The 13132-nt window shown below is 58.0% G+C and overlaps 1 protein-coding gene across 6 annotated transcripts in view; it reads right to left on the bottom strand.

The window, feature by feature from the left end:
- Window positions 1-13132, bottom strand: part of ARHGEF10L (Rho guanine nucleotide exchange factor 10 like) — a 73207-nt gene that overhangs the window by 26686 nt on the left and 33389 nt on the right. For all 6 annotated transcript variants that reach the window (XM_044421266.1, XM_044421260.1, XM_044421265.1 and 3 more), the window contains 10 exons: window positions 12265-12342; window positions 11338-11517; window positions 9957-10073; window positions 9417-9509; window positions 8628-8801; window positions 6041-6186; window positions 3681-3865; window positions 2407-2522; window positions 1996-2123; window positions 1748-1848 (listed from right to left, as the gene is read on the bottom strand). In XM_044421266.1, the coding sequence (XP_044277201.1) occupies window positions 1748-1848; window positions 1996-2123; window positions 2407-2522; window positions 3681-3865; window positions 6041-6186; window positions 8628-8801; window positions 9417-9509; window positions 9957-10073; window positions 11338-11517; window positions 12265-12342 (1318 nt within the window). The remainder of the gene's footprint in view (window positions 1-1747; window positions 1849-1995; window positions 2124-2406; window positions 2523-3680; window positions 3866-6040; window positions 6187-8627; window positions 8802-9416; window positions 9510-9956; window positions 10074-11337; window positions 11518-12264; window positions 12343-13132) is intronic.

Below are 13132 nucleotides of genomic sequence, written 5' to 3'. Positions count from 1 at the left end.
TTTCAAACTTCCCCCTCCCAGCAAAACTTCCAGAGGGGACCTGCTCCATTTAAGGCGATTAATGGGGGACGTTAGCCTTTTTAACAGCCTACCTGAGCCAGGAACAAAGAAGGCTAACGAGCTTCTCCAAAATAACTGGAGCTGAGCTGAAATTTCTCAGCTGACTTTTTAATGAGATGTTTCTTTTGCTCACTTCCCTGGAAGCAGCAATCCAGATTTTTCTTAGATTCGGGGCTGGCACATTTGGGTACCTGGCCAAGTGCCCACACGCCCCATGGGACCCACTGCCCAGGGCTTCCGGCCCTGCCCCCCTCTTCCCCATGGCGACCTGCGTCTTCACCTGCCTGCCTGCCACTGGGCCTCAAACCCACTGTGCCCTGTGGGCTGGCTGGACCCTGAGGAGGAGGAGGAGGAGAAGGAGGAGTCCCCGGCGAGGCTTGCAGATTCTGCTCCCGGGGGCTCCGATCCGCAAGACTCCCAGAAAATCAGGCGCACACACCAGAAGCCCTTTAAGCAGGGGAGTGGAACTGACCACCCACATGGCCCTGGAAGAGAGGTTCCTCCAGGGCACAGGTCTGGGCATGGCTGGCCCAGACCGAAGGCTCGCTCCCCGGAGAAACCAGGCAGATGCCAGCTCCTGTCTGTGTGAGGATTTCACTTCAGGCCTACATCTTCCAGCCTCGCCCCCTCACAATCCCAAACGCGAACGCAAGCTGGAGCACTGCAGACGGATCGCACATCACTTTCAGAAAGTCTGCACTTTAAAAGGACGTGCCCTCTGAAATGTGCATTTCCCAAAAAGGAAAGGCCATGTTGCCTGTTGGTGCACTAGTCGGAGGGGAGAACACGCTCCCTTCTGAAAACCCCGTGGAAAGGTGCCCCTTCCCCTCAAAGTGCATCCCAAAGCGAAGCTCTGGGAATTTCGGTGGAATTGAATCCCAGTTCTCCTGATGCCAATCGGAAACTCAAAGGGAGAACATGAGAGGTAGCTGAAACGCAGGAGACCTGGGGATGATGGGAATTGTGCTCCAGCACAACCGGGAGGGCTCCACCCGCCCTTTTTGCCTCTGCAACACAAAGGCTGACATACGAAAAGCTGCGCAAAGTCCAGGCAGGCAGCGAACCACCGAGCTCCTCTCTGCCTCTTTCCCGGAGATCCAGCCGGAGCGCCTGCCGCTTCGTGGGAGAAGAGGAGTAATTTATTTCTCTCCTTTGCCAGGGGGCCTTGAGGAACAGCGGCACGGCTCTTTAATTACAGAAAGAATTAAAAACGCAAACCGAACGGAGACTAACGGCAAGCAGGAGTGGCTCGGGGCTCTCCCCAGAGGCGGGCGCTGAAGCCACACGTGTGCTGCTTGGCACGGAAGGGCAACGAGAGCCGGCGTTGCTTCACGGGTGGCAAAGGAGACGGTTCTCGGTGCGACGGAGGGGGCGGGGGCGCTGCTAAATCCTTCCAATTTCCCTTCAAAGCTCAGTTCGGCTCAGCCCCAGCCTTGTCTGCAGCCTCTGCTCTTACTCCGCTGTTCTTTCAAATGGGCGAAGTAGGACGTTTGGGCGGGGCTGTACCTTCCTCAAAACTTAGATTTCATTTTATTATTACACACCCCTTGCATCATGACTCTTAGGTGCGTCTGTTCAGAGGGTTACCTGTTTCTCAAGCACATATTACGCAAAACCTGAAAGCCTGCATACTATACGGCGATCGTTTGGTTGACCGGATGAATAGCAAAGCCAAGTCGTTACTCACGGAGAGCAATTTTGGCCAAGTGCAAGCGATTCACCCAGGAGATTTTGCTGAGGGGGTTGGGAGTGATGAAGACCACCATGACGCTGACGGGGCGCCCAGACCTGGGTGCAAGAGCAAGGCAGAAGAACAGAAATCAGGACGGCGCCGTTGTGTCGCGCCGGTTCCCCAGCCCACGGCAGCCAGCAAGCCTGGAGACAAACCGCGGAGCCTCGCAGAGCAGCACAAGGCACATGCGGACCCACACGTACTTGTCTGGCTTCCCCGGAAGCAGGAGGCGGAGGCGGCACTTGTTGGCAGAATGGATCTCCTCCTCCTTCACCCTCATCAGCCTCTGGAGGGCTAAGCACCAGTCCTGAGCCACCGTCATGTTCAAGTTCTAGGAACAAGGGCCCAGAGAATCAAGGCAGGCTGCTGCTTCCCCGGGAGACGCGAAGCTGGTGGCCTTCTGGTGAAAGGTCTTCCAGATGCACCTGGGGCCCACACCGTTTCTTCGGGGCCCCCCCGCCCAAGGGAGCCCCCAGCAGTTCCACTGAAAAGGCTGCACACAGTCTAAAAGTCTGCGTCAAAAAGAGGCGTCTCCACACGCTTCCCACGCGCTACGAGCGGGAGGTGGGAACTTCAGCTCTCGGGAGTCACGGGCTGGGGCGCCCCGGACTCACCTGGTACGTGCCATGGAGGGTGCTGATCAGCAGCGTTATCTGTTCCACGACAGCCAGGTCCTTCTGCAGGTCTTGCAGCTCCTGGAACAGACGAGGTGGGCCCAAAAAGACCTTATCTGGCAAGCGAGCGAAAGGACACTCATCAGCGGGCTCTGACCCTCGCTGGAGACAAGGCAGGCACTGGGGGTGGCGAGGGGGGCTCTCCATGCCCTGCAGCCCAGCTGCGCCCCTGCCCCACCCTCTTCCCCGGCACAAAATTGTGCACCGCACTCCAAATACACACAGCCATGGCCCCCTCTCCCGTCTGACTCGTGGGGTGAATGTCAGCAGGGACGGGGGCCCAGGGGGAGGCCACTGGGGCAGGAGAGGGAGACTTCGGTGAGGGAGGCCGCCGATGCCCGCGTGGGGGGGCGCTTCTGATCCACGGCAGCTCTTGCTCTGAGAGGTTCAGGGGCTGCCCGTGCTGCTCCGGAGCAGGAGGCCTCGTCCAGGGAGGGCCTTCAGCACCACGGACAGCAGCTGCGGGTCTTAGAATGGGGGCTGCCGTCCGGGCTTCCACTGACACCCGGGGCGTCCCCGGTGCGGGAGCCCCGATTTCTGCAAAAGCACCAACATTCCCCACCTTGGCTGGGGAACTGGAAACTGCAGGGTTCTTTCTGTCTAGACATATGTGGGGTTGCACCCAAAGTGACCTGAAGCGGGCCCAGTAACGACGATAATGGTGTGCGCTTGATTACAATGCAGCACACGTACCCCAAACCCAAGGTGGATTACATCATTCTCTTCCACTCCATTTTCACCCTCATGACCCCCCGTGAGGTGGGTCGGGCCGAGGGTGACTGGGCCAAAGTCACCCAGTGACCTCGTGGCTGACTGGGGACTATTTATTTCCATAAATTGATAGGCTGCCTTCCTAGGCGGCTTGCAATGCAAAACACACTAACAGAGTAAAAACACATTAAAAACCAATTAGAACATAATGATTCAAACATCTATAACAACAATTGCAGGGGCCACAGCATACAGGCTAAATGCTCTTGAACCCGGGTCTCGCAGGCACCCAGCCTGACTCGTCTCACCGCATGGGAACCGTTAATCTGGTGCAAGGAAGCAGCGTCCCGAGAAATGGGCGGTGCATCTTGGCGCTCGCGGAGGGCTGCTCCCGAGAGACCCAGCCGTTCCCTCGCTCCGACACCCGCCCTCAGCCTCCCCGCCATGCCCACGCACCCCTTGCTTGGAGCAAGGGGGCAGCCCAAAGAGGAGGGGTCACGCACTGTGTGTGGCCTGGCTGCTCGGCGCGTGCTTCCGCGACCCGATGTTCTGGGTGACGGCGACGTCCTTGTCGTGGGCGCTGCTCTCCTGCCCAACCTCCACCACCTGGACCTGTGGGAGGGCCGCGTTCCACTTCACGATGTACTTGGGCCCCAGTGGGACGAGGCTGCTGATTTCGAGCTGCCCCCTGCAAGGGAAAAGCCCTGCCTTGAGCAAATCAGGGAGCGGGACAGCCGCCTGCGCTCCAGATGCCACAGGACAGGCCTCCACCGCATCGGGACAGAGCCACACCAACACCAAAGCTGCCACCCACTCATGCATGCGAGATTTTCCCACGGGGACCCCAAAACTGCAAAGCAGGGCTGCTGAACCCCTCTCAGCCCCGGAGCCACACTGCACCCCAGAGATGTCCAGTGGCAGATCGAGTGGGGTCAAAGTACCCCCCTGTTTAAGCCACAAGAAATTCCTGCCAGTGGCATTTCGAGCGCTGAGAAGGGGGAAGCGGCACAGAAGCTGAAAAAGCACCAGACTGTGTGGGGGGGGAGAGTTCGGCTGCAGGGAAGGGGCATTCCTCGTTAAGGATCGCCGAGGAGCCACACCGGGACAAAAGGAGGTCAGACAGGGGGCTCTGTGACCCCGACACGGCTGGGGAGCCTCGACCACGGCAGTCTTTCCCCGGAGCTATCCGTGGTGCTGAACTCATGGCCTAGCGTGGGCTCCCCTCCGTGCAGCACCACGGAGAGCGCCCCCAAAGTGCCACACAGACGTGCGACGAGTCCCACTGGTACAGAGGTGGCCACCCCCTTCCTGCAGGGAGCCTCTGTCCCCGAGCCCGAGCTGCTGTGCCCCGCTTTAGCCAATGAAGCTCAGCGGGCCTGGCCGGCGCTCTGAATGAGGCGAAGGCACACGGACCAGTTCTCAAATCCTCCCTCGCACAGTTTGGGGGTCCCGTGGCAGATGCTCCGTGGCAGTTAGGCTCACGCAAAGGGGGTCTGGGAGCTCGCATGCCTGGGATCCTTCAGCAGCCACCAGCACCCCGAGATGCTTCCCCGGCACTGCCACACTCCCGCGAGCACCACGGAAGCTGCATGCTGAAGCGTGCCACGAGAACGCAGGTGCCCAAGTGGCCCGATCCCATCACGGCCCGCTGCCGTCATGCCGAGCCGTCCCCCGCCACCTGCACACTCGGACGGGACGGGAAGGCAAGCCGCAAGCCACACCCCACACGCCCTCGGCCTACCTGGTATTAATCGGCCTGCAAGAGAGAAATGTTAAAGCGGGTCAGTCTTGAATTTGCGCAGCCTCCGGGCGGCCGGGTGTGGCTCATTTATTTATCAGACCTCAGTCCCACCATTTCTCCTGCAAGGAGGCCGAGGCAGCTGACACGAGCGCCCTCCTGTGCATGTTATTCTTGTGACAACCCTGCGAGGTCAGCCAGGCCAAGAGGCAGCGACTGGCCCGGGATCAGCCAAGGGGCGCCATGGCCAGGGAAGGACCCGAATCAGGACTCCCAAGCACCAGCCCCAAACTCTAACCACTGAGCTGCAGCGCTTGTCCATGAGGTGCCACGTAATGCGCCCTGGCCACGGGGATGGCAGGACATGATCTCCAAAGAACAGCTCTCAGGGCTGCCCTGTGCAGCTCGAAAAAGGGCAGGAAGGAACGCAAGGGTTTGAATTCTGGGCATGTTTAGACTGGGAAAAAACATCCTGCAGAGGTTCCAGTGTTCCCGAGCCACGCAGGACTTTTCTGTCTCAATATGCATATGCCTGCACCCTAAAAGGGACACTATGCAAAAGTTTGCCCCTAAAATGCTCCAGGGGCTGGGGGGGACTTCCCTCTCAGGAACAGGCACATTTGGGGACTGCTTACGAAGTGGGGAGGAGGAGACATCACAGGGGTGCAAAAAGGGCACATCTTTCCCCCCGTTCTTCTCCTAGGACCCCGCGGGGGGGGGGGCATCCTGCAGGGCTGAAGAATGAGAGACTCGGGCCAGACCGAAGGGAAGACTTGTTCACACAGCGCAGAGTTAAACTACGGACTCCACTGCCACAAGACGCTGTGCTTCCCACCCCGCCTCACACAGAAGCATCCCTGAGCTCCAAAGACGATTTCACGCGTCTTCTGGCAAGGCGCTATCTAAATAACTTCCGCTACGATTTCCTGGGGAAAACACATTTCTAGGTGCCGAATCTGGCGGCGAAGCAGCTGGGGCGTGCCGGAGCGGCACGTTCTGCCCGTGCGGCGCGAGGGCCGGCCGCATTTTCCCCGTTTCCGTGACTGCTCCTCTGAGCACGGGGTGAGCCCTCCTCCCGCCTGCCCCCGCCTCGGACACACACGCACAAGGATCCGGGACACCCACTTGAAATTGATATTGCTGCACACCAGCATGTCGTTCAGCAGGAACACCTTCCGCTCCTTCGACTTGATGAGTTGACCCCGGTCACCGTAAACAGTCTCCGTCAGGGTCTCGCAAAGTAAAAGCTGTCGCTGACCTGAATTTAATAACTGCAGAAAGACGTGGGTGGCGAGGGGAGAGGGAGGGAGAGAAAAGGGAGAGATGCAGCCAAGGACGTGGAACCATGATCTACAGGGTGGGGCTGGCAGGAAAACGAAAACCCCAGTCGCCCCCCCCCCCCCCACGCACACAACTAGTTTCAGCCCCCGAACTTCAGTGAGAGATTTGTTTCCACTCGCATTGCGAGCCAGGGGGTCCCATCAGCAAGAATACAAACATCTGCGGGCCGCTTTTGAATTGCAAAGGGCGAAAAACAAAGAAGATCAGAGTTCAGAGGGGGAAAAGAAGACTGTTGGGAAGGAAGCAAACAGGGAAATGCAGAGTGCGGAAGAAAGGAATGGAAGGAAACGATCACAGACAAGGGGATCCCACGCTCAAGGCGAGTTGTCCTATAGCAGGGCTGAAGAGCAGCTGGGCATGGATTGCGTGTGTCCCCCAGGGCTTTTTGCACCCCTCCCCCCCCCCAGTGGCAAAGGAGGACGAAGAGCATTTGGATCCAGAAATATGGTTATTGCCACGGTAACCTTTCCCTGCTGCCCGGACAAGGCGGCCTTTTACCTCCCAGGCATTAAAAAGAAGCGAGAACGACTCCCGAAGGCAGGAGGGCCCAGCGGAGGATGTTGGTCCTCTCCCCTTCTGCATGCGCACTTCCAAAAGTGTGCTCCGCTGCATGTCCACAGTCAGCTGAGCATTTTTCGACACCTCCCTCGAAGCATCCATTTTTTAAAAAGCATTCCGCATTTTGCTTTCGGGTTGAGAGAACACTCAGGAGGAGGGAGGACCAGTCTCTCTCAGAGTCCAATCTGCGCATTGATCAAGACCAGGGGCTGAGCCCCTCTGGCTCTCCCAGGGGCCAGATCCGTCTCACTGAGGGTCCCCCAGGCCCTGCCCTCTTTCTCCAAGCCCCGAGCATTAGGGGCTTCCTGGCTTTAGTGCAACCTGTCCCCCATTCACAAGGCTGAAATGCATCTCCTCAGGCTGCGTTACCGGCAGCAAGAGCTTCGAGCTGCAACAGGCTGATATTCTGGGCACCCCAGGTTTGCCTTCAGTCCTGCCTGGACCTGGAATGCAGCCCCCAAAGCTTGTTCGGGACGGAATCTGATCCTGGGACTTAAAGCGGTTTGACACCCCTGGTCGAGCTGACCGTGCGGGCTGGTGGCTCCCACATCGGTAGGGCTGAATACTCCAATACTTTCAAGTTTTTCTCCAAACTTTTCAAGAGCTGCCCACGGTTTAAAGATAGCACTCGGCACTGGACCGAGTTACTTCACACTGGAGTTCACACACAGTCCATTTCCTCAAGCTGCCTGGTTCCTTACATCTGAATGGGACAAGACAAGAGCTCTGGCTGCTCAGAGCCAGGAGGGGAAAGAATCGGGGAAGCCCATTGCAAAACTGCCAGTCACTAAAAAGCACGTGTCCTGCTCTGATTCATTTCAGAACTAAAGAAAGGAAACAAACTTTTATCACTCAGCCAGACGTTGCTGAAGAGGCCAAAACGCAGCACTACGTCAGCCTGGGTCTGACTTAGGCAAGAGAGGAGCAGCGACCGAGTTCACTAAATTTGCCCCAGCCGCTCCAGAGCTTGCTGGGCTGGCTTCCGTCTTTGCTTCCAGCCTGCTCTTTGGCTCATTCACACAGGTGAAATACGCCTTTCTACGGTTATTTTTTAAAAGTGCACACTTATCCCCCAGATGCAGATTTTTAATGTTTATTCCAGAGTGCACCTCTTAAAAAAAAAAAAAAAATCAAATGTCATCTCAAGTCAAGGCCTTTGCAGACATTTCTTGAAAAAAAGTGCTCCTTCACATTTGTGAATGGGAAACGTGTGCTTGATTTGTGAAAAGAGACCACGTTCCTGCACGTTATATCTTTACACACTCGTGCAGCCCCAGTGCCACTAAAAAGCAGAAGCACACAACACATTTCGTTGTGATCAGCCAACTGCCACGTAGAGAGCTGGCCAAGGCCAGTGTGGCTGGCATGTCAGACCACGGCTGGAGCTCTTGCGAGAGCATGCGAAGGGGAGAGACGTTCCCAAAGTGCTTGAATCCCTCGGGAATTTCTCCTTCCAACAGCAGGAGAAGCAGTTCCTTGCAAAACCAGCAAACCAGCTCCACTAAGAGCAAAGCTTTTCTAGAGCTAACGGCCCTTACTGCTCATCCGAGACCCCCCCAAAATAAAACAGGGCTAGTGGGGAACAACGTATTTTGACCGGGAAATCTATTTCCCCACGTGGCATCAGGGCTGCAGCACAGCTCAGAGGAAATCGAAGCTGGGGCGAGACGGCGATGGCGTCAACCTCCCGGCTAGCAGAAGAGTCCCGGAGCCAAGCCCCCGAGAGCCCCGGCCGGTCCCACGGCGCACGGATGGCCCCGCACGTCCGTCAGGAAGAAGGGCCGGGGGGCCGGGCTCTGCCTCCCCCCCGTACCTTGTTGAGGCTGCTGCGGTCGCTGACGCTCTTGGTCAGCTGCTGGATCTCCACCAGCTGGTCCGCCAGCCGCTTCTGCTCGTTCAGCCTCTCCGCCAAGGTCTCCAGCTCGGTCAGGGCGAGCTGGAGGGACAGCCGGTCCGCGTGGCCCTTGGGCGTGTTCTTCAGCATGTCCTGGGGACGGAAGGGAGCCGCCACTGAGCGCGCCCTCCCCGTCAGGACGCGGTGGCCGGGAGCCCCCCACAGGCCCGTTCCGCCCACCCGTGTTCTCAGCCCCATGGCTGAGTGGGAGCTGGAACCTACATTTCCCGAGCTCTGCCCTGCGCTCTAACCACCACACCCTGTGGCTTTCCCAGGATGCACTTCACCCCCAAATTCCATATATTATAAATGCTGTGGAAATTTGTACATGTCTTTGTGTGCAATTTCCCAAGGCATGAGTTTGTGTGTGCACGTTCTGCCATTTTCCTAACACAATGCATTTCAGGACTGTTTTAAACTAATGTATACATGTTCACATACACTTTACCCCACAGAATAATTTGCACCTACAAGACTCTGCTGGAAATTCAGAGCAGTGCAATATCTAACTTTTGGCTCGCACATTGGCTCCACATTGAAAAATTAGATGCATCCACATTAAAAGGGGTGCCAACGAAATACCTCCCTACTTTGCCCAAAGCCAGGCCTTCTGCTCTGCCCCGGCTCCCGTGCATCCTTCTTGGTTTGGCTTCCACAGCAACATGATGGTTTGCAGAAAAAGCACAAAACGGGAAACGAAAGCAGTACCTGCAGGAGGAGGATAAACTGAGGGAACCTCTGGATGGGTTTCACCATCAGCCCGTAGAGGGTCACTCGGTCCACGCTGGCCATCTGCCGCTTCTGAGGGAAGGGGAATCGCAGGGTGAGGCTCTCCATCCTCCTCCGCCGGCAGGCCTGCCCATCATCAGCCCGGCAGCCTTGACGCGAACCCGGTAAGAAGGCAAAGCGCGGGACGCCCGCAAGCGAGGCGTGGGTGCCACTGCAGCTCCTGCCCATGCTCCCCAGCTGCTGGTGCGCCTCAGCACGCTGCCCCCAAAACCGGAGAAAGCAGAGTGCCCGCAGACACGGAGCCGTCCTCCCACTCCAGGAGGGGCCTGGTCGCCCTCCCAAGCCATCCAAAGCAGCGGCAGAGGTCGGCCCGGCCCTCCCGGGATGCATCCAAGGGCTCCCTCTGAGCGCTGCAGCGCTCCCTCCCCGAAGCACCCACATTCTCAAAGGAGCGGGGAGCCGCCGCCGAGGTGCCCCAGGCCGGCCTGCGCCCACGGCACCCCGCCGCTCGTCACCTACCTTGAGGAACTCCAGGAAGGCGGGCTTGGTGAGGCAGGCCTTCTTGATCAGGGCCATGGCGCTGGTGAAGTTGTTGACATACTCACTGTACACGTCCAGCACCATCGACTTGGAAAACTGCGGGGAGGGAAGGCGGAGAGGGACGGTTGCTCCCCCACGTTCGGGAGCAAGGCACTTCCACAACTTCCCAGGGCCGACCGACGCAGCTCACGAGAGATCTCGTATAACGACTACAGCAGCCAAACAACCCTGCACAGGAAGCACTGAAAAGCCCAGGATCCATCCAAAGCCTTGTCCAAAGCTGGCAAGTGCCCGGGAGAAGCGGAAGGCCATAACCCAACGCATAACAAAATGACAGCGTTGGCACCCAACAGGCCCTACAAGGGAGATTAATTCCAGGACTGGCGGGCTACCCCTGAAAAGGCCCTGTCCCTTTTGCCATGCTGCGCAACTCCCTTGGAGGAGGGTCTTGATGAAGACGGGGGGGTGTGGATCGGTCCTCCCTGCGAGGGACACTCGGATGCACTTGGGGCCAAGCGACCTCCCGCCCTTGTTTATGATCAGCACCTTTTGGCCAAAGGCACAGGAAGTCCTGGCCGCTTGGCTGCATTCCAGATACACCTGGCGTACACTCTGTCGTGAAAGGGTTGTGTAAACATTCAACTCTCCACAGAGCAATAAAACTAAAGTCCTTTAATGTTAATTGTCTGCAAGATTTACGATACTATAGATAAGTTCCCTGATAGCGGTCCCTGCTAAGCAGGTGTCAGCCCTGTAATGGCCTCTCTTTCTGAGCCCATGTGGGATCATTCTCCCAGGTCACGCCTTTCTTCTCGCTTATGCTGCCTGCTCCGCATTTGTTCAAATCTGCGTAAAAGGCGTCTGTTTTCAGCTTTTGAGAAATCTATGACACCTATAGTGCCTTCTGTTTCTGGCTCGGGGAGATCAGCGTCAGGAGGGGAGGAGGCCGTTTGCTCTGCCTCTTTCTCATGACTCTCTGTCTCTGATAAAGGTCCAGGCGTTTGCTCAATGAGCTGGGGCTCCGGGGAAGACGCAATAGCTGGTTCAGCTGCTCCTGCATTGGGTTGTGGGGGCGACTCTGGGGTGCAGGGTGCCAAGTGCAAGGTCTCCTTGCGAGTCAGGGGCTTCATGCACGACACTCTCGTTTTTTCTTTCAGGAAGCTGGAAGTATCCAGATCGCTCTCTCTCTCTCTCTCTCTGCCTTCCTCAGCACTGGGGCTGGGACTGATGGGCCCTGAAGTCCAAGCCTCCCAAGGCCAGCCGGCAGCTGCATCCCGTGCGAGCCAGACTTGAGAAACGGGAAGCCCACCGCCTCCCCGCCGACAGCATGCAGCCCGCCCGCCCCTGTGCAGATGCCCACCGAAGCCACAAAGAGGTCACCGATCTTCTCCGCGGCGTCCCACTCCGCCACGCGCGAAGACAGGGCGATCTGGAACATGGAGTGGCACTGCAGGATCTCCTTGACCCGGAAGAACACGGCCTGGCACTTGCGCACGCTGAGGGCTTTGGGCTCCATCTCCATCAGAGGGTTTCTGTAATCCTTCGGCGTGGCATCAGGGGTGAGAGAGGCACAGCGGTTTAAACACACACACACACACACACACACACACACACACACACACACAAATACTGCCTCCCCCTTCCTCTGTCTGCTGTTGCCTCCGCCGGATTACAAAGCGGAGGTTTGCCAGCCTGCAAAACCGTTTAAACCGAATTCAAAAGACAAGGAATTCGGAGAAGATGATTAACAAGTGCTGGGACACCCCATTTCCCATGCAGCTGAGGACCCCCCCCAACCACTCGGGGCCGAAAGTGCAGGAGGAGGTGGGCTTGATGGATGGACTCAAGGCGCCGTCCCAGGCGAGGGTGGGGAAAGCAAGGCCTGCACCCCGAACACTCCCAGCCCCAGAAAAGAAAGCCTACAACTGCCAGCCTGGCTGGGCATCCTGGGAGCCGCAGGCCTCACTTCTGGGTAAGCATGAACCGGTGGCGGGCCGCATCACCCTCCGTGCCCTGCGAGGCGGGCCAAGCAGCCGCTCGCCACCACCGCTCGCGCCAGGAACTCCGTCTCTTACGTACCTGCTATGCCGAGCGGCCCTTCCTCCCTCGACTCGGGTTCTAGCCCCACCACATCTTCCGCAATGACGGCCCTTAGCCCCCTCTCCCCTGGGCCCTCTCCCCGGTTCGGCTTCCCAGGGCTGCGCCACCCCCTGAGCGGAAGGGCACGGGAAGCGGCCTCCCTGGCCGGGAGCAGGTGAGCCGGCCTCGTCCCCAGAAGCCCCCTCACCTGCAAGATCCGCCGCAAGGAGTCCACGTAGCCTCTCTCGCTCTGCACGATGGAGCCCAGGATGTGGCGCCGGACGACCTACACGAGGGAGGCAGAGGAGGAGGGGGCAGCAAAATTCAGCAGAGACTATCGGGGGGGGGGGGCAGGGGATGGTCCTGGGAACAAGGGGATGAAAAAGCTGCCCACCCCACCTCTCCAAGATCAAGCTTAAGGTGTTTGGGACTGCAGCTCCCAGAATCCCCGACCAGTGGCCACATGCACAGGGGTGGATGGGAACGGAAACTCCCGTACAGGGGGATGCCAGGGAGGGGCAATGGCTCCCCCCAGTACCGCAGGAAGCGAAGGTTCCACGGGCAGCCAGGTGAGCCACGAGGCAGGTGAACAGTCAAACGAACTGTGCCAAGGTCCCACGGGCCCCCCGTGCGAGCAGGAGCACGCTGCTCAGGACATCTTTGCCATTCCCCAATCTGCGTTCGATTTCAAATGTACAACAGGGGGCTGCCCTTCCAGCAATGCATGGGACAACTGGATGGTGTAGGATGGGATAAAAATATTCCCAATTTTAAAGAAATATTCCAAATAAATAAATGTGTGCACTGACCCTCCCCAAATTTGCATTTCCACTCTGTAGTCCCCGAGGAGTTAGAGGACATGGAACCTTAGCTTCCTGCTGTACTGGAGAAGATAGGTTAAGCCATCTATCCCTACCTGTTTCAGTTCCCATCAGCCCCATCCATATGGCCAGTGGGCAGGGATTCTGGGAGCTGCAGTGCCCAACACGTAAGCTAAATCTTGGAGCTCTGTCCTTCCTCCCCACCCGAGTCAACAAAGCTCCCCTGTTGCTACCACAAGACAGTTTTAGAACAGG

Source organism: Varanus komodoensis, unplaced genomic scaffold (genome assembly GCF_004798865.1).
Source record: "Varanus komodoensis strain SLA01 unplaced genomic scaffold, ASM479886v1 scaffold116, whole genome shotgun sequence".
Lineage (NCBI taxonomy): Eukaryota > Metazoa > Chordata > Lepidosauria > Squamata > Varanidae > Varanus > Varanus komodoensis.
The sequence above is the reverse complement of the archived record's forward strand: the minus strand, read 5'-3'. Positions and strand labels throughout refer to the sequence as shown.